Source organism: Bos indicus x Bos taurus, chromosome 23, assembly GCF_003369695.1.
Source record: "Bos indicus x Bos taurus breed Angus x Brahman F1 hybrid chromosome 23, Bos_hybrid_MaternalHap_v2.0, whole genome shotgun sequence".
In the NCBI taxonomy this organism is placed as follows: domain Eukaryota; kingdom Metazoa; phylum Chordata; class Mammalia; order Artiodactyla; family Bovidae; genus Bos; species Bos indicus x Bos taurus.
Genome location: NC_040098.1, coordinates 36,147,864 through 36,168,724, shown reverse-complemented (window position 1 = coordinate 36,168,724; position 20,861 = coordinate 36,147,864). Strand labels below are relative to the sequence as shown.

The following is a 20,861-nucleotide window of genomic DNA, read 5'->3' as shown; positions in this document are numbered from 1 at the left end:
TTCATGGCTGCAAGCACCATCTGCAGTGATTTGGGAGCCCCCCAAAGTAAAGTGTGACACTGTTTACACTGTTTCCCCATGTATTTCCCATGAGGTGATGGGACCAGATGCCATGATCTTCGTTTTCTGAATGCTGAGCTTTAAGCTAACCTTTTCACTCTCCTCTTTCACTTTCATCAAGAGGTTTTTTAGTTCTTCTTCACTTTCTGTCATAAGGGTGGTGTCGTCTGCATATCTGAGGTTATTGATATTTCTCCCAGCAATCTTGATTCCAGCTTGTGTTTCTTCCATCCCAGCATTTCTCATGATGTACTCTGCATATAAGTTAAATAAGCAGGGTGATAATATACAGCCTTGATGTACTTCTTTTCCTATTTGGAACCAGTCTGTTGTTCCATGTCCAGTTCTAACTGTTGCTTCCTGACCTGCATACAGGTTTCTCAAGAGGCAGATCAGGTGGCCTGGTATTCTCATCTCTCTCAGAATTTTCCACAGTTTATTGTGATCCACACGGTCAAAGGCTTTGACATAGTCAATAAAGCAGAAATAGATGTTTTTCTGGAACTCTCTTGCTTTTTCCATGATCCAGCGGATGTTGACAATTTGATCTCTGGTTCCTTTGCCTTTTCTAAAACCAGCTTGAACATCTGGAATTTCACAGTTCACATATTGCTGAAGTCTGGCTTCAGAATTTTGAGCATTAATTTACTAGAATGTGAGATGAGTCCAATTGTGCGGTAGTTGAATAGGGTAGGGAAGGCAATGGCACCCCACTCCAGGACTCTTGCCTGGAAAATCCCATAGACAGAGGAGCCTGGTAGGCTACAGTCCATGGGGTCACAAAGAGTCAGACACGACTCAGTGACTTCACTTTCACTTTTCACTTTCATGCATTGGAGAAGGAAATGGCAACCCACTCCAGTGTTCATGCCTGGAAAATCCCAGGTACAGGGATCCTGGTGGGCTACCGTCTATGGGGTCGCACAGAGTCGGACACGACTGAAGCGACTTAGCAGCAGCAGCAGCAGCAGGGTATATACAGATTCAAAATTTTCCATTGCTTAGTGCATCAGGCACTCAAGGACCACCCTCACTGAAGTCTTTCTCTATTGCTCAACCTACAGGTACCAGCATAGAAAAAGAGATAGCTCTACTCCACAGGCTTTGGAACCCTACTTTTATGGCCTCTTGGCTTTTCTTAAGAAGCATTCCATGCATCAGATTTCCTCCATCCCATCCCACCCAGCTGGCTCCCTTCGGTCTTCGGGAGTCCTCACCCTGGGATCATTATGCAATCCCCATGGCTCCAGCTCCCAGCTTCTGTGGACACCAGTGGACTTACAACCCTGTCTGAGGTATGAGAGGCTGCAGCATGGCTTGTCTATGTGGTTCTCACTCCGTTCAGACTGTCACAGATTAGTTAGTTCACTCCCTAACAGCTTCAAGTGACTCCCCTGTCCCAGTGGATGGCCATGGATGCAGGGATCTTTCCCCTGTGCTTCAGCTCCCTCATCCCCAGGTGCAGGCTGGTCCCACTTGCTCTCCTCCTTCTTTCCCCTTCCTTCTTGTCCCTTCTTTCCTTTGTCCTACCAAGTTCTGTGTGGATCCGGATGTTCCTTCTCAGTAGTCAGGGAGTCCTGCCAGGATTCACCTGGTTTTCTGTGAGAACTGCTGCATCTTTAGACATTCTTGATGCATGGGTGGAGAGAGGTGTACCCCACTTCCACCTACCCCTCCTCATCTTGTCCACCCCCATTTGTGCATGTATTAGAAATGAGTTTCTCTTTCTATTAAGTAACCTTTCCATCATCACACATGTTTAACTTTTGCTTTTTGAGGAGAACACAGGTAAGTTCCACTCTCTTCAGTTGAGTTAGTCATTCTGTACCGTCTGACTCTTTGAGACCCCATGGACTGCAGCACGCTGGGCTTCCCTGTCCATCCCAACTCCCAGAGCTTACTCAAACTCATATCCATTGAGTCGGTATGCCACTAGATGATGTCCAAACTCTCAGAGATTTTTTTTTTTTTGAGACTCCTTAAAATTGAGATCTCGTGGTATTTGTTTTTCTCTGACTTAGTTTATTTAGCTTAATGCCCTCTAGTTTCATCCATGTTGCCACAAATGGAAGGATTTCTTTCTTTTTCTAATGGATAAATAATATTTACCAATATATGTCACATCAAATTGTTTTAATCCATTCACCTGTTGAAAGATACTCAGGTTGTTCCTATACCAAGGCTACTGTGAATAATGCTGCAATGAACATGGGAATACAGATCTCTCTTTGAGACAATGATTTCCTTTCCTTTGACTGTATATCTAGAAGTGGATAATGGATCACATAATAGTTCTCTTCTAAATTTCTTGAATAACCTCCACAGTATGTTTCCATGGGAGTTGCACCGGTATACATCCCTACCAACAGTGCATAAGCACTCCTTTTTCTCCACATCCTCAATAACATCTGTCATTTCTTACATTTTTGGTACTAGCCATTCAAATAGGTATGAGGTGATATCCCTTGTGCTTTTGTTCTGCATTTCCTTTGATTATTAGTGATGCTGAGCATCTTGTCATATACCTGTTGATTATTTGTATGTCTTATTTGTGGGAAAATGTCTATTCTTTAAAGATAGCATACATTATGTTTACTATATTCCAATATACGAAACTCAGTTGCCAACCTATATATCAACAACGAACTATCAGAAAGTGGAATAAAGAAAATAATCCCATTTACTATTGCATCAGAAAAAGATAAAACAGTTAGAAATAAACAAGTAAGGTGTTGAAAGATTTTATGCAAAACCTTTAAGACATTGATAAGAGAAATTTTAAAAGAGTTAAAGATATGTAAAGTTAGGTTGTCTATTCAATGTGTTTCTTGAGGTAGGATTTCTATTACTTTAAGCTTCCCTCTTATAACTGCTTTTGTTGCATCCTCTAGGTTTTAGATCATCATGTTTTCACTGTTCTTTGTTTCTAGGAATGTTTTGATTTCCCTTATTTCTTCAGTAACCTTTTCATTATTTAGAAATGTGTTGTGTAGTCACCATGCCTGTGTGTTCATTAAAGTTTTTTTTTTTTCTATAATCAATGTCTAATCTCATAGTGCTGTGGTCAGAGAAAGTTCTTGATATAATTTAAATTTCCTTAAATTTACAGAGGTTTTATTGTGACCCAAGATGAGGAAAATGTTCTATGTGCACTTGAGAAGAAAATATATTCTGCATTTGGATGGAATGTACTGAAGATATCCAGTAGGTCTGTTTGCTCTAATATTTCTTTTTTAGGCTTATGTTGGAGAAGGCAATGGCACCCCACTCCAGTACTCTTGCCTGGCAAATCCCATGGATGGAGGAGCCTGGTGGGTCGAAGTCCATGGGGTCGAAAGGAGTTGGACACGACTGAGCGACTTCACTTTCACGCATTGGAGAGGGAAATGGCAACCCACTCCAGTGTTCTTGCCTGGAGAATCCCAGGGATGGGGGAGCCTGGTGGGCTGCCGTCTATGGGGTTGCACAGAGTCGGACACAACTGAAGTGACTTGGCAGCAGCAGCAGGCTTATGTTTCCTTATGAATTTTCTGTTTTGTTGATCTGTCCATTTGTACAGGTGTGGTGTTAACATGCCCTGCTATTATTGTGTTACCATCAATTTACCCTTTGAGTCAGTTTGTGTTTAACTTATCTATTGAGGTGGTCCTATGTTGGGTACATAAATAGTTAAAATTGTTATGTCTTTTTCTTGGACTGATCCCTTGATTATTTTGTAGTGTCCTTCTTTATCTCTTATAATAGTTATGATTTTATGGTTTATTTTTTTCTGATATGAGAATTGCTAATGTGGCTTTCTTTTGATTTCCATTTGCATGGAATATCTTTTTCCATCCTCTCACTTTCAGTCCGTATGTGTCTAGGACTAAAGTGGGTCTCTTGTAGACAGCGTATATATGGGTCTTGTTTTTGTATCCATTCAGCCAGTCTGTGTGTTTTGGTAAGAATGGCAGAAGATAATAGCAAATAAAACAACTGATAAAGGATTGCTTTCCAAAATACAAGCAGCTCAGACAACTCAGTCATCAAAAGTAAAGGCAAGAACTGCAAAAATAAACTAGTGAGACCACATCAAACTCAAAACCTTCTGCATAGTAAAAGAAGCCATCAGTAAAATGAAATGACAACCTATGGAGTGAAAAAAAGATACTTGCAATTCACATATTTGGTAAGGGTTTCATATCCAAATTCATATAAGAGACTCATGCAACTCAGTAGGAAAATAAATCAAGCAACCCAAATTATTAAATGAGCAAAGGAAGAGTAAGTGTTTGAAAAATCTTAAGATTAGACTGTAGATGACAGACACTGTAAGTTTTTCCTTCCAGAACAAAAACCTGTGTCTTCCTGGCATTGCATTCTTAATTTCCAATCACCTGTTTGGTGATTGCAGTTCACAGTATACATCCTTCACTCAATAGCAATCACCCTATACTGAGCTACATGTGCTAAAAATAGTCCTGCTGCTACTGCTAAGTCATGTCAGTCATGTCCGACTCTGTACAATCTCATAGACAGCAGCTCACTAGGCTCCCATCCCTGGGATTCTCCAGGCAAGAACACTGGAGTGGGTTGCCATTTCCTTCTCCAGTGCATGAAAATGAAAAATGAAAGTGAAGTCGCTCAGTCGTCTCTGACTCTTCACCACCCCATGGACTGTAGCCACCAGGCTCCTCCATCTATGGGATTTCCCAGGCAAGAGTACTGGAGTGGGTTGCCATTGCCTTCTCCGAAGAATAGCCCTACTAACTGTAAAAAACTAATAATTACATACTTAATCTTGAGGCATCTAAAATCCAAGGTGATTTTCAGAATTTTCCACTGCATTGTTTTCTACATTCTATTTCAAAATTGAAACAACTAGTAAGGAAAAATGAGTAGGGGACCTCAATTATACATGGATAGAAAGTCATTTTAAATTGGGAGCATTACTGGATTATAATTTGGGGGAATGCATTATTACTAATACTATTGTAATTTTATTCCCTTTAATTCTCTGGTATACTAGGTTGATATTTATTAAAATAGTAATAGAGCCACTATGGAGAACAGGGTGGAGATTCAGTAAAAACTGGAAATAGAACTGCCATATGACCCAGCAATCCCACTGCTGGGCATACACACTGAGGAAACCTGAACTGAAAGAGACACGTGTACCCCAGTGTTCATCGCAGCACTGTTTATAATAGCCAGGACATGGAAGCAACCTAGATGCCCATCAGCAGACGAATGGATAAGAAAGCTGTGGTACATATACACAATGGAGTATTACTCAGCCATTAAAAAGAATACATTTGAATCAGTTCTAATGAGGTGGATGAAACTGGAGTCTATTATACAGAGTGAAGTAAGCCAGAAAGAAAAACACCAATACAGTATGCTAATTGGAAACAATTATTCTCTTTCTGTGGAAAGTATTTGTAAGTTGTATGCTAATTCTTTTAGGTCAATCAAGGAGCACACAGTGGAGTATACAGCTAATAAAAAGCAGAGCTAAAGGTTTCTATTAAATTCACATTGTTCTTTTACTCACTAGTTTTTGCTTCATCCTCCATTTTTGACTGTCCATTTTTTTTATAACTCTTCCAAGTAATCTCTTGAAATGTTCATAACTTTTGCTAAAGACTAGTTTTTCTCTATCAATGTGTTAGTTAGATTTTTCTACTCTTATTATTCTCAGTCCATTGCTAGAACTTCCTATAGCTTTATGCCATGTTTTCTGATGTACCATTTTGTCACCATAAACAAGATTGTATTCTGCACCTGGGATGAACACTAAGCTTTTTGGTGTGCGGATCAGAGATAAGTCAGAGACATAACCGTATTACTCCTTACTGGAGAAGGCGATGGCACCCCACTCCAGTACTCTTGCCTGGATAATCCCATGGACTGAGGAGCCTGGTAGGCTGCAGTCCATGGGGTCTCGAAGAGTCGGACACGACTGAGCGACTTCACTTTCACTTTTTCCTTTCATGCATTGGAGAAGGAAATGGCAACCCACTCCAGTGTTCTTGCCTAGAGAATCCCAGGGACGGGGGAGCCTGGTGGGCTGCTGTCTATGGGGTTGCACAGAGTCGGACACGACTGAAGGGACTTAGCAGCAGCAGCAGCATTGGCTCTAACCCACAGTAAACAAGATATTAAATGGTTAAATATAGGTGCATGCATGCATTCTAAGTCACTTCAGTTGTGTCCAACTCTTTGCAACCCTACTGACTGTAGCCCAACAGGCTCCTCTCCTGGATTCACCAGGAGAAGAATCCTGGAGTATGCTGCTGTACCCTCTTGCAAGGGATGCTCCTCACCTAGGGATCAAACCTGACTCTTCTTATATCTCCAGCATTGGCAGGTGTTCTTTACCATTACTGTCACCTCGGAAGCACCAAGTATTGGTAAAAATGTACTATATTTGATTCAAATACAAAAAAAATTTAAAAAAAGAGATAATGATTAAATAGAGAAGGGAAAAGATTGAACTTAGCAAAGTTAGATGTAAAATCATTTTTATAGAGACGTAGGAAAAGAATGATTTTCAAATTTTGTGATGCCCCCCTCCCCCCCGTTAAAAAAAATTACAGTCTATCAAACATGTTAATGTTCTGGTAATGGGTTCATCTACTGAATACCCAACAACCATAACTAATTGCCTGATCACTTTCAGGATGAAAAAATATGCCCAGGGCAAACTGGAGTATATCAATGCAACCAACAACTGCCACACCAATTCCCTCCATACTCCTGAAGAAAGAGAAAAAGCCCACAGATGAAAGTGAGTCTTTCCCCTGGGAAAGACTTTTTCACCAGATCAAATGAGACAGTATGTAGTTTACCAGGCCTCAGATTGTTAGAGGTGTGGTAACTGTACATGCAGAAAAAGGTGAAGGAACCATAAGTAGTTGAAGAGAAATTATATTATGCAGTTGATGAAGCATGAGCGAAATCAAGGGATGACTAAAGATCTGTAGTAGCAACATAAATAACAGATCTGTAAATGGTCCATGCAGACAACTTTAGTTCAACCAATGCATTAGACACAGGATTGCAGCTATTATACTGTACAAAAATAAGAAATGAATGGGAACTTCCATGTGTAAAATATAAGATTGCAAAATTCATGAATAGGTAAGAAACACACCCCAGTTTTGAGTACTCCCTGTTACGAGTGACTCGTACGTGGGAGTCCTATACTGCACCACCTGAGCCCCTGCATCTGCCTTTCAAGGCTCTCCTGATTCTGCTTCTACTTCTCTGACACCTCCTTCACTCGTCATTGCGAATGACTCTTCTGTTACTTTTTATTCTTAACTTGTAAGTCCCCCCCACAATGGCCTATAAAACATTGCTTTGCTTCTCATGGCCACAACGATTGCCTCTGTTCTGAGAACAACACAGTTTACATATCAAGCCTCAATCATTTACGGCAACTCCAAATTTTCACCATTATAATCTCTCCTTTCTGATTTCCTGCATTATCCTTCATCCTAACATTATTTAAAATATATTCACATGCATCCCCCATTAAAATACTCTCTTCTCTCTCTACAACTTTCTTAATGTTACCAGCATTCTTTTCCTCTGCTAAGCTCATTAGTAATGAGGATAAGGTCAAAAAGGAGGAGGAGGAGGGATTTTTCAATAAGCTTAAATTTAAAGATTATTGAGAGTTACTACATGGCCATACATTTTACTCAGCACTTTATGTGCATTACTATATTTAATCCTATTCAGTTCTCTGTTCTTTACCAGTAAAACAGTTCATGGCTGTAAAGAAATCAAGCATATTAACTAGAGATCTTCAGCCCCTGGGATTTTCAGGCTCAATTCTGCTAATAGTAGTGAACTAGGGGGGACCCTCCACTGTGAATTGCACTGATGCTGTTACTAAAGACAACACTGTGCCATTTTCTGCCCGGACACATGTCAACAAAAGAGACTCTTCTGATGTCAGCAGGGGGCTGGTGTGGGATCAGCTGAGGAGAGAAGCCTGTTTAGGAAAGTCACGTCTTTTCATTGTCTCTTTGTTATAATATCATAAAACAAATTACTGACCAAAAATCAATACGAACGACTCATCTGATTCATTAATACAAATGAATCACTGGGTGACAATGATGTGGGCCCAGATAGAATCCCTCTTTCCTGGGTCAGGCACTGCAGCACATACTGACTTGCCGTAAATACTTAGATTCTCTCACGCAAATATACACAACATAAAAGAACTCACTGAGTGGGTGGTAAAATTCAAGAAGAAAAAAGAAAATTCTTCATGTTATAAATTGGAATGCATCAGAAGAATTAGTTCCTGAAATAACTCCTGGAATATTCTCTGAATCATCTAGTCAAGGGCCTGTAGTGTATGAAAGAAGTCTCAAATGCTATCCTATGAAGCGCCAGAGACAGTATTAAAAAATCATACAAACTTCAAGCACTCATAGAGAGGCAATTCAGCCAGGTGAGCATCCTGCAGAGGGCTTTCTTGCTTTGTTCATGAATGAAAGAGGTGACCTCTGTAATGCGTAAGGAGTTTGGAATTATCTCATTTTGTAAGAAAAAGGTTCATGACTTGTATATTCTAGACTGCTACCACATAAAGCAGGAGCCTAGTCATTCATAGTGATAGATTCTCCTGTAAAGGAATAAGAATTTTACTGCAATTTTTGACATGGGCAGCCTTCCCTGCATTGCACACAATTCCACCAAAAGCTTGCCTCTTCCTGGGCACAGGTGGTTGAAATATTTTCAAGAGTAAGAGAACTAGAGAACAGAATTTCCAAGATCAGCATTTTCTTCAAAGTATCCCAGGACATCTGCTATTGAAGGTCCACTTGTCTTCTTTCTCTGTTCTCCTCAAATCAATGGATGAGAGTGGGAAGGAAGAAAAGAGAAAGTTTAAACTAGAGTTATGTTTCTACTTTTTAGATTCCTAAGAGTTTTCTCATAGGCTGGCTCCAAAATCCATATCTATAATTATTCGTATGTCTTCCCCAAATTTTAATTTGATAATTAGAAGGGACAAAAATAAGCAAATACTTATAAAATGAATTAAGAGGTCATTATCTATTGAGTATTCAGGTTATTTTTCCAGTCAAGGGAAAGATGTTGGAAGCTTGCACTTACTGGGCAAAACTTCCAATCCTGAATTTCAGAGATGAAGAAAGGTGTCCTTTTGTATTTTATATCCTGTTCCAGTGCCTGTGAGGAGATACACATAAAATTGACATTTATACCAAGATCCTGATGTGCTGAATCACCAACATGTGCTAAATCCACGTCCATCCCATCCAGCTCTGAGGTGGTCATAATGATCTATCCCATAGCAAGCTTCTTTGAAATTTACAGCATTTTATTGCATGCTCGGTGAAATGGGTCTCCTCTTAAAAAAATAAAAACAGACTCTATAGAGAGGTCAAAATCTAACAGGGCAATTTGTTAACATTTCTTATCTTCATTTAATAGAAAATCAAAAGAAAATCCACCCCTACAATTGACAGAATGAAGCTCCTATTAAGGTTAGTCACAAATGGCAGAACCTGGCATTACAAAGAAGACCATTAAAAGATTATGTAAGAATCACAGCCAATTATTCTGGGTCAAGTTATTAGAATCAAAGATTTAGATAATTGTTCATGGTTCTGGTCATGCTACTAAGAAGACTGAATACTCAGGTCTCTTGATGAAAGCCAGCCATGAACTGTCAGCCAACTATCACAGTGTTACACCAGACAAGATAAGTGCTTCACACCTTTGTATAAATAGCATGAGGTTTACTGAACTGTGTAAAGATTGTTAGGATGCTCTCTTAGTTCTTCTCAGTTTCTATAACAAAATATTACAGGCTTAAAAACAATGCAAATGGATTTCCACAGTGTGGTCATGCAGGGTCCATTCTGGTCACACACTTAGTACTGTATCCTCACATTGGGGGAGGGCTCGGGAGCTCTGAGTGTCTCTTATGTATAAAAGCACTCATCTCATTGAAGAGGCTCCATTCTTATAACTCTAACACTTCACAAAGGCACCATCTATGGATGCCATATCATGGGAATCAGAATTACATCATATGAAGTTTCTGGGGGACACAAATGTTGAGACCGTAGAAGATACAAATGTGAACTGGCTCTTCCTCCTCCAGTGGCTGTCGTCACCCACACTCCACTGCATCCTCATTTCCTGCATCACCTTGCAGCCATTCCATACATTCTATCACTCTGGGTTTCACAAGTCCAGGTCAGTCAAGTGTCAGCTCCATCTCATATTCAGTCTATTCAATGTCTCCCTCTCCCCTGCTGAGGCCCAGGGGACCTACCAGGAAACATAGATGTCTCCATTTTTGCAAGGTTGCTTCTCTCTCCCTCTCTGGATCTTCATTTCTTGGGCCATGTTGGAACAGGGAGATGGTAACGAGATGGGAAAGTTCTGACATCACTGACTTACATGGTGCTGTTGTAGCCTTCTCTTGGTCCAGGCGGACTGATCAGAAATTCCCCCTGACTGACAAGTCTTTCCCTTGTGGGATATCCTTGTGATTTTCCAGGACATTCACAAGTTGGGGGTCCCCAAATTCATAGTTTTCTTTTCAATCAAGGGAAATGTTCTGGAACCCACAGCTCCCCACCTGCAGTAGTCACCACAGCCTCTCTGTTTCCCTCACTCTGCAAGCACCATCTGGAGAAAATTAAGCAGCCCACAGTCGGCTGCCTACTAACTGACCCACAGGAATCCCATGTATCATAAACACTCTGAACAATTGAATGGCAGAAATACTGGTATTCATCTGTCCCCCACCTGAGGCCTCTGGACAATTGTCCTACTGGTCACCTAGACACCGAGTAGACCAGAAAGCCAGATTTAAAATACATTTATCTGAGAAGTGAGATACCATTCTCTCTTCCTTTTAGAGTAACTATCCTTGTCACTAATTATATGCCCTTATAAACATGCCCTAGTAGGTACCTGAATTATAAAATCCTTCAAATAGACTGAGTCTCTACTGAGACTGGAGCAGTGTGACTGGATTAGGGATGCTCAGCTTGTTCAACAGCCTCCGAACAACCTGGGATGAGGGCCGATCTCTTGACTGGCTCTGCTAAGAAGTCAGCTATGTTGCTGGGCTGGTGTTGCAGCACCTTTAGGGCTTTAGCAGTAATTCTTGGTAAAGAAAATGGGAAATAAAAAGGTAGAAGGGAAAGGGGGATGAATAAGAGAGAAGGACGAGAAAGACAGAAGGAAGGAAAAACAGCAAAGGGAAAGTGAGTCTAGGACTTGGGTAGTGAAGGATGAAATGCTGTTAGAACACTTTATTTTTAAGGACCCTAATATACAATGTTCTTTTAATATCCTAAGACCAAATATCTCATATTCCCTTTTATTTCCATTTTCCCTTCTCTCCTCTTTTTTTCTGAAATTGTTCTTTATATTAGGAGTATCCCTTTGTTTTTACTAATGGCCATAGTTCTAGAGATGAACAAACCTTGGCAAATCTTCAGGGCAGAATCCAGCCAAATTATCTTCTTTTAGGCAAGGACACCTTTCACCCACATACAGGAACACTGTCCAGCAAAACCAATCTCTTCCCTCATAGCCAGGGTTATTCTTGCCTGAGTCCTGCCCCTGCCTCTACCTGGGATGACCCAAACCTTTCAGAACATGACAGAATACTCTGCCCCAAAGCAATCTATCAATCCCTCCTTTGGCTCCTTCATGCATGTAAAGTGTCAGCTTTCTTGAATTTTCACTTTCTTCTTCCAGAAGGTAAAAGAGCATGAAAAAACCTTGTAAGCACTTTCTAAGTCATTTACTGACCAAAACATCTAATTCTATTTTGTTACTTGCCTAACTTTCTTTCCTTCAATGTCTAGATATTTCCAGCAGAGGATGGCATTTATTTGAGGTAAAATTTGGCAATAATAGGAACAATGCAATTTGAAGAAACATATACTCACCAATAGACCACACACTTCTTCATGTATTTGTCTCATAAAATTTATTTCAACCATATATTTAAGACTTTACATCAAGAACAGAGGTGGTGACATTGAGAGTGCTCTCCTTGCTTGACTGTGACATATAAACTGAATACTGTAGATTTCAGACAATATTGAACAGAGCCATAGATATTCTATAAAGTCAATCAGGGATAGCCAAAGTGGGGATATTTGGACAGAATTTAACAATCATTCCCTTGCCATCCAGAAAGCATCTATTTTCCCCTCTTTTACAAATTTCCACGTAAGATTACATTTGAAGAAATGGCCCTATTATATCAAGAATAGTAGCAGTGGTTCCCGAATGGAAACAAATGAAGAACCTTTGAAGTTCACTGACCTTATAGATTAGTAAGTTACATGTCATGGATACAGTGAGGACTTAAACTGAGGTTTAAAAAAATCTTTATTTTCCAGAAATAGGCCTTCATGTTGTGGAGAAAGAGAGGGTGATATAAACACACAAATTGTTATATTACATGGTAGAGTGAAGAAGAATAAGATGTGAGGTCAACACGGTGCTACAGTGGATTGAAGTAAAGCTAGGAGCCATCTGAGTAGTCATAGGAGTGATGCAAAAAAGTTGACTTTTTGATGGAGTTTTGAAAGGTTGCTGGGATATTGAGTGCAAAAATTAGGAAAACAGTATATCTGTCAATTCAGTTAGGATTATCTTATGAAGTAAGGATCTCTGACATCCTAGATCAAGGCAGTTGAGATATTAATATGTATAGCATTATAAGGTATCAGTGAATAATCAAGTCTGACAAAAACACAAGAAATGTTCATGTCTTACCATTCATGTTGTATCTCTCATGATTGTGCTCCCATGATATTCTGTATATATTATTGTAGGGTTAGAATGGAGAAATACTTGTATGCATTTTTATGCATTAGGGGGAATCATATATGCCAGTTTGGAGAGTTTGTCTTTATTCTACAAAACAACAGGAAACCAAGAATATTTAGTCCAAGAGAGCAGAATGTCCAGAATTAGAAAAGAGAAACTTTAATGTGGATTGAGGAGTTGTGGCTCTTGGGGCTGGTAGAGAAAGAAAAAGAGACCAGAAAGAGCTGGGGATATTGTGACACTAAAAATCAAAGAGGGCTTTGCCAAGTGAAAAGGCACAAAGGATGTGAGAGATACAGGAAATGAAATAGACCCTGACCACATGCAAGGAATGAGGGAGACATAAGAGTCAAAAAAGACATCCGACAATATGGAACTAGTTGAGTAAATAAATGAAAAGTCAGAGAGAAGGGAGGAGATAAATTAAGGTTTTATCCAAAAGCATCTGAGCTCTATTTTCCTGTATTTCATCAACTTAGTACCAGAAATTACCAAAAAATGTTAAGGTTCTGCAGCAAATTATAGAAATAAGTACTTTAAAGAGCCTCTGCTAGACCTATGGAATACCAGAACCAAAGCATGGCTACCCAGTGATAACAAGCAGCAAGTCACTAGTCACTTTCAACAGTTAAATAAGACATAAATTGTAAAGCATAGAGGATGAATGGAAATAAAATGGAAACAACCCATACCATTACAGAGCCAGCCTAAACAATACCTAAAACCCAAACAAACTAGAGGTAATGGTCTCCTTAATCATGTGTCCACTTTCTCTAAGAGTTTCTCATTCCTTTTGTCTGAATCCTCCCTTCTTTACTAACCCTTCTTTGCCTTACTCTCAGCAGATGGTCAGATAATCTCAAAATAAATAATTAAACAGTGTTCACTCCTAATATATATTTGTATTGATGGACTCTTCAAACTGAAAAGCTTCCTAATCCTCTGAAAGTAAAACTCTAATATTGGAAGGACTCCTTCCCAGCCTCTTTCCAAAATTCCCAGTGGGCAGCAATTGTGAGTCTAGCTACTTAGATGTCTTCTGCTGTAATTATAACCTGTTTGGATAGTGAAGACAGGAGATGGATGAGGAACTGAGAGATGTCAAGAAAGAAATGCATGGACAAGTGGAAAAGATACCATAAGCTGTAAACACCAATCTCTGCCTGTACACCATACCATGTGTGATGGGAGGCAGGCATCCCTAATCAGGGATGGATTTTTCAAGAAAGGCCTATATGAGTTGGCACTGAGAAACCTGATTCAACTCAACTGTTTCAACATGATTCTTTGATTCTAAGACTCAAAGCCACTTGTCTCATTTAACTGCACTAAGTGAAAAAGGGAATATACTTATTGCCTATTTGAACACTGCTAAGAGATTATAAAAGTTCTCATCACAAGAAGAAAATTGTAACTATTTCTAGTGACAGATGTTCACCAGACTTATTGTTGTTATCATTTTTCAATATATATCAAATAATTACGTTCTACACCTGAAACCAAAATAACATTATATTCAATATTATCTTTGTATAATGATACCTGAAACTGAAATAGCATATTTGTCAATATGACCTATGTATAATGATCATATAATCATTATGTTATATACATAACACATATGCATATCTTCAGTTAAGTTCAGTCACTCAGTCATATCCAACTTTTTGAGACCCCATGGAATGCAGCACATCAGGCTCCCCTGTCATCCACTATCTCCTAGAGCTTGCTCAAACTCATGTCCATCGACTCGGTGATGCCATCCAACCATCTCATCCTCTGCTATCTCCTCCTCCTGCCTTCAATCTTTCCCAGCATCAGGGTATTTTCCAATGAGTTAGTACTTTGCATCAGGTGGAAAACTATTGGAGCTTTAGCTTCAGTATCAGTCCTTTCAATGAATATTCAGGGCTGATTTCCTTTAGTATTGACCAGTTTGATCTCCTGGCAGTCCAAGGGACTCTCAAGAGTCTTCTCCAATACCGCAGTTCAAAAGCATCATTTCTTAGTGCTCAATTTCCTTATGGTCCGGTTCTCACATCCATACATAACTACTGGAAAAACCACACCTTTGACTAGATTGAATTTTATTTATATATATAAACATATATGTACACACATCTATGTAAGGAAAAGTTTTTGAAACGGAATATGATTACATTTTGGAAAAGAAAACAAATTGAATATAACTTTGTTTTCCAAATGTGCATTTTAGCTATCCTGTTTGGTCTAAACCATATCTTCAAATGTTATTTGTGTTTATGCTGATAAAAGAAAGAGAAGCGTGTCTTAGCCTTGTAACATTAACTGAAGAACAGCTAATAGAAACCACAACATTTTGAAACTTATTGGCCTGCCCAGTACTCTGCTATTGGTCATTTAACCAATTGATCATTGACTTAATTCTTCCCTGACTCAGAAATTCTTATAGGTGCTTCAGTTCAGTTCAGTTGCTCAGTTGTGTCCAACTTTTTGTGACCCCATGAATCGCAGCACCCCAGGCCTCCCTGTCCATCACCAACTCCCAGAGTTCACCCAGAATCACGTCCATCAAGTCAGTGATGCCATCCAGCCATCTCATCCTCTGTCATCCCCTTCTCCTCCTGCTCCCAATCCTTCCCAGCATCAGAGTCTTTTCCAATGAGTCAACTCTTCGCATGAGGTGGCCAAAGTACTGGAGTTTCAGCTTTAGCATCATTCCTTCCAAAGAAATCCCAGGGCTGATCTCCTTCAGAATGGACTGGTTGGATTTCCTTGCAGTCCAAGGGACTCTCAAGAGTCTTCTCCAACACCACAGTTCAAAAGCGTCAATTCTTCAGTGCTCAAGCCTTCTTCACAGTCCAACTCTCACATCCATACATGACCACAGGAAAAACCATAGCCTTGACTAGACGAACCTTTGTTGGCAAAGTATTGTCTCTGCTTTCGAATATGCTATCTAGGTTGGTCATAATTTTCCTTCCAATGAGTAAACGTCTTTTAATTTCATGGCTGCAGTCACCATCTTCAGTGATTTGGGAGCCCCCCAAAATAAAGTGTGACACTGTTTCCACTGTTTCCCCATCTACTTCCCATGAAGTTATGGGACCAGATGTCATGATCTTCGTTTTCTGAATGTTGAGCTTGAAGCCAATATTTTTACTCTCCATTTTCACTTTCATCAAGAGGCTTTTTAGTTCCTCTTCACTTTTTGCCATGAGGATAGTGTCATCTGCATATCTGAGGTTATTGATATTTATCCCTGAAATCTTGATTCCAGCTTGTGTTTCTTCCAGCCCAGCATTTCTCATGATGTACTCTGCATATAAGTTAAATGAGCAGGGTGCCAATATACAGCCTTGACGTCCTCCTTTTCCTATTTGGAACCAGTCTGTTGTTCCATGTCCAGTTCTAACTGTTGCTTCCTGATCTGCATATAGGTTTCTCAAGAGGCAGGTCAGGTGGTCTTGTATTCCCATCTCTTTCAGAATTTTCCACAGTTTATTGTGATCCACACGGTCAAAGGCTTTGGCATAGTCAATAAAGCAGAAATAGATGTTTTTCTGGAACTCTCTTGCTTTTTCAATGATCCAGCAGATGTTGGCAATTTGATCTCTGGTTCCTCTGCCCTTTCTAAAACCAGCTTGAACATCTGGAAGTTCACAGTTCACGTATTGCTGAAGCCTGGCTTGGAGAATTTTGAGCATTACTTCACTAGCATGTGAGATGAGTGCAATTGTGCGGTAGTTTGAGCATTCTTTGGCATTGCCTTTCTTTGGGATTGGAATGAAAACTTACCTTTTCCAGTCCTGTGGCCACTGCTGAGATTTCCAAATTTTCTGGCATATTGAGTGCAGCACTTTCACAGCATCATCTTTCAGGATTTGAAATAGCTCAACTGGAATTCCATACCTCCACTAGCTTTGTTCATAGTGATGCTTTCTAAGGCCCACTTGACTTCATATTCCAGGATGTCTGGCTCTAGGTCAGTGATCACACCATCGTGATTATCTTGGTCGTGAAGATCTTTTTTGTACAGTTCTACTGTGTATTCTTGCCACCTCTTCTTAATATCTTCTGCTTCTGTTAGGTCCATACCATTTCTGTCCTTTATCGAGCCCATCTTAGCATTAGTTTACATCAATAAACAAAGCAGGCAGACACTTATTCTCATGTGACTGATATTCCAGCTGGGGGAAGACAGATTATCTGCAATAAACATGAATCCAAGTACATTTTATGGTATGTTAACAGGTGATCTGTACTTTGGGAAAAGAAATAATAATCAGAGGATGGCGTTTAGGGAATAAAGGTGAAGAAAGAGAGGTGATTTAGAGAAAAACAACTTAGAATAAACTGAGGGGAGCAAACATGCTGTCCTGCATTCAAGATTCAAGTTTTCCCCTGTCTAGGCAGGTCTCTTGGTCTTCTATCCAACTTCAAAAATGTTTCTGTCTCTGAGGCTCTATGCAAACTCATGCAAACATGGATGTTCTGAACATCTGCCTCTCTTCAGTTGAAAAGGTTTCATAAAAAATTGTTGGTAAACTACCCCAAAGTAAGTAACATTTATGCAGCAAATTTTGATAATTTTCTGTTTTCTGAAGAACTAATCTCCAACTTATTTTCCCTTTTTCAACACACTGTCAGTGACCTAATTATATTATGTAAAAATATTATATATTCATTGCTATTTTAATATATTATGACATTAAAAAAATATACACAAAATATACTAAATGACAGTGAGATAATAACAAATAGAAAAGGAAATGCTAACATTTTCTTCCCCGGGTGATGAAGACACTCATTTTTTTGGCCACTGGACTAACGGATTCTGAATGTACACACATAATTATACCAGTTATTTAACTATAATAATAAAGTAATTTCTTTAACATATAGCTTCAATCAAAGTTCTCAGAATATCACAAGGGGCCAAGAATAAATTATATGTGAAAAACTCTCTTCATATGCATATATAAATTTTGTGAGCTCAACTAAGTAATCATCTTTAGTTCTTTTGTTATTCCATCAATTCATCTACTGGTAAATAATCCAAAATCTACAATAGATTTCTTTTTTTTCAAGGGTTTAAATCTCAAGTTAGAATAAAAGTGGAGCCATGGCCTAGAAGAATAAATAAAATGTCATATGGATATCATTATATATATGCGTTTGTAAAGAAAATTAAAGAAATAATACAGAAGACTTACAGTTTGCTGAAACAGAAAGTGTACTCACTCAGAGCTGAATATACACATCATTTAGAAAAAATACTTTCTCAGCTTCTGATGACTTCTAAAGAAGGAGACTCCATGACTTTCATCTCCAGCCTACTGTGGACTCCTTTCCACTTTCCTCCTCAACTTCCCTCCATGAAATCTCTTCCCTAGGTTATAAAACACACCTTGGGCTTCTGGTTCAGGCAAGATGGCATTAATCTCTTTGTGCCCACTCCTCTGTTTGTTCTGGAAAAAAGAGACCACTAAAGGAAACATTTTATAGCTTGCAAAAAGAAGGTGAACTAGATCAAGGACTGAAGAATGGAAGAGCAACACAGTAGCACCTAAGAGTAGACAAGCCAGGCCCAGCATTCCTGACCTCCAACATAGCATCAGAAGGCAGCCTGAGTAGGGCTGTTCCTCCCAAGGAACAAATGTGAAGGAACACCAGGTGGTGGTTTAGTTGCTAAGCTGTGCCTGACTCTTTGTGACTCCATGGACTGTAGCCCACCAGGTTCCTCTGTCCATGGAATTCTCCAGGCAAGAATACAGATTCCCATGTCCTCCTCCAGGGAATCTTTCCAACCCAAGGATTGAATCCAGGTCTTCACAAGGCAATTGGATTCCTTACATGCTGAGCCACCAGGAAAGTCCAAGAAACTCAATAATGGCATGGATACTTGGAAAATAAAACGATAAAAACATATATTAATAATAAAGTGGATTTTAGAGCAAAGAAAATTTTGAAAGACAAAGGAAGACAAGCACATTATTACATAAGGAAAAAACAGTCAATCCAGCAGGAACACATAATAATCTTAAATATGTATACATCAAACAACATAATCTCAAAATACTTGAAGCAAAAATATATACATCATCTAAATACTCCTATAAACTTTAATGAGATTGAAACTGTGACATAAAACTTTTGAAAAAGAAATCATCAATCCAAGATAGCTTGACCAGAGAATTCTAATAAATATTTTAAAAATTAATATCAATTTGACATAATCTCTTCAAGAAAATGAAAGAGTAGGAAACCATTCCCAACTAATTAGATGGGCCCAGTATTGCTCTATATAAATATCAGACAAAGGCAGTACAAAAGGAAATTTCAGACTAACGTCTCTCACAAATTTGGAATTAAAAGTTTTCACTCTCACACATACAAATCAACCAAATGAATTCCACAATGTATAAGAACATCTCTTGATAGTTTCTGGTCCTTCCTAAGTCTAGTCCCATTACCTATCTCTTCAAAGGGTTTAAGTGAATCAAGGATACAGTCTGTTAGGGTCCCAGTAATAATATTTTGATACCAGAAATACAGTGACAAATACTCAAGTCTAGGTCAAATCAGAAACTGACTTCTCCCATTAAAGTTAATCCTACCAGTCATCCTAAATGCCTAGCAAAAATAACTGCAACTAGATTCATAAGATAAAGAAAACATATCTACTACATAGAAATGGTGTGTTTGATATTCTTTATAGAAATGGTGGGTGTGTTTGATATTCTTTATATGCCCCTCAGGAACCCTGTTGATCATTTTCTATTATGTTTTGAACCTTTGGAGGCTGAGAAGAACATACTTTATACCTCCAGCTCTTCTGGCCTCTGACTTCTACTTGAGTTTGGCCAGGTATGGCCAAAAGAGCTTGGTGAGTCAGTGGAGAAAGAGATTATTGGATTGATTATTTCCTCTGGCTCCTTTCTTGCTGGGAAGTAGCCAAGCTTCTCCACTGAAGCCCAGAGCTCTGGTCAGAGGCCCTCACTTTTAGCTGTAGCTATGTACAAGACTCTTTTAGGCTGCAATATCCATTCTCTTCTTTGCCCTGTGGGCCTAAAAGTGCTCATGTACCCCTCCTCTAGCCTGTCTCAAAGAGTTTTGCTTTTCCTTTTAAGCTATCCTTAGCTCTGACACGGCTTCCAAATCCTTAAGTTCATTGTGTGTTAGTCACTCAGGCATGTCTGACTTTTTGTGAATCCCATGGACTGTAGCCTACAAGGCTTCTCTGTTCAAAGAATTCTTCAGACAAAAATACTGGAGTGGGTAACGATTTCCTTCTGCATGGGTCTTCCCTAACCCAAGGGTGCAACCAGGTCTCCCACTTTGCAGGCAAATTCTCTACCATCTGAGCCACAAGGGAAACCACTTTTCTTTATTATCCTTATCTGTGTAAATCATCTTGATTTCTGACAATGATAGGTGGCTATGGAGCTGCTAGATAAAGATGGTCCCTCAAAGATCTAATGCTAAACTCCTTACAACAGGAGGGGGACTTCTTTTTTCCTGACTCCAAAACCATAAATACAAGAACATGTCACAGGTCATGTAAAAATAAGTGCTGAGAAATCAATGATTTAGGAATGAATTTTTAAAGTGCACAAACTTTAAGCTGTAAGATGATGCATAAGGTCTGAGGATCTAATGTGTAACATGGTGACTATGGTTTGTAAAGTGTTACTGACATTTGTGGGGCTTCCCAGGTGGTGTTCGTGGTAAAGACCCCTCCTGCCAGTGCAGGAGGCATAAGAGACGTGGGTTGAATCCCTGGGTCAGGAAGATCCCCTGGAGGAGGGCGTGGCAACCCACTCTAGTATTCTTTCCTGGAGAATCCCCATGGACAGAGGAGCCTGGCAGGCTATATAGTCCCTGGGGTCACAAAGAGTTGGACATGACTGACGTCACTTAGCAGATATGTAAGAGAGAAAACTTAAAAGTTCTCACCAAAAAGATCTTGGAAGATACATATGTGA

General features: G+C 39.4%; 1 protein-coding gene across 2 annotated transcripts in view; it reads left to right on the top strand.

The window, feature by feature from the left end:
* The first annotated feature begins 1,197 nt into the window (after window positions 1-1,197).
* The window catches only part of LOC113881587 (placental prolactin-related protein 3), a 64,957-nt gene continuing 45,293 nt past the window's right edge, over window positions 1,198-20,861 (top strand). The window contains exons 1-2 of one of the 2 annotated variants that reach the window (XM_027524633.1): window positions 1,198-1,355; window positions 3,170-3,268. In XM_027524633.1, the coding sequence (XP_027380434.1) occupies window positions 1,213-1,355; window positions 3,170-3,268 (242 nt within the window). In that variant the 5' untranslated portion in view covers window positions 1,198-1,212. The remainder of the gene's footprint in view (window positions 1,356-3,169; window positions 3,269-20,861) is intronic. The other variant, XM_027524634.1, reaches the window with a different exon arrangement.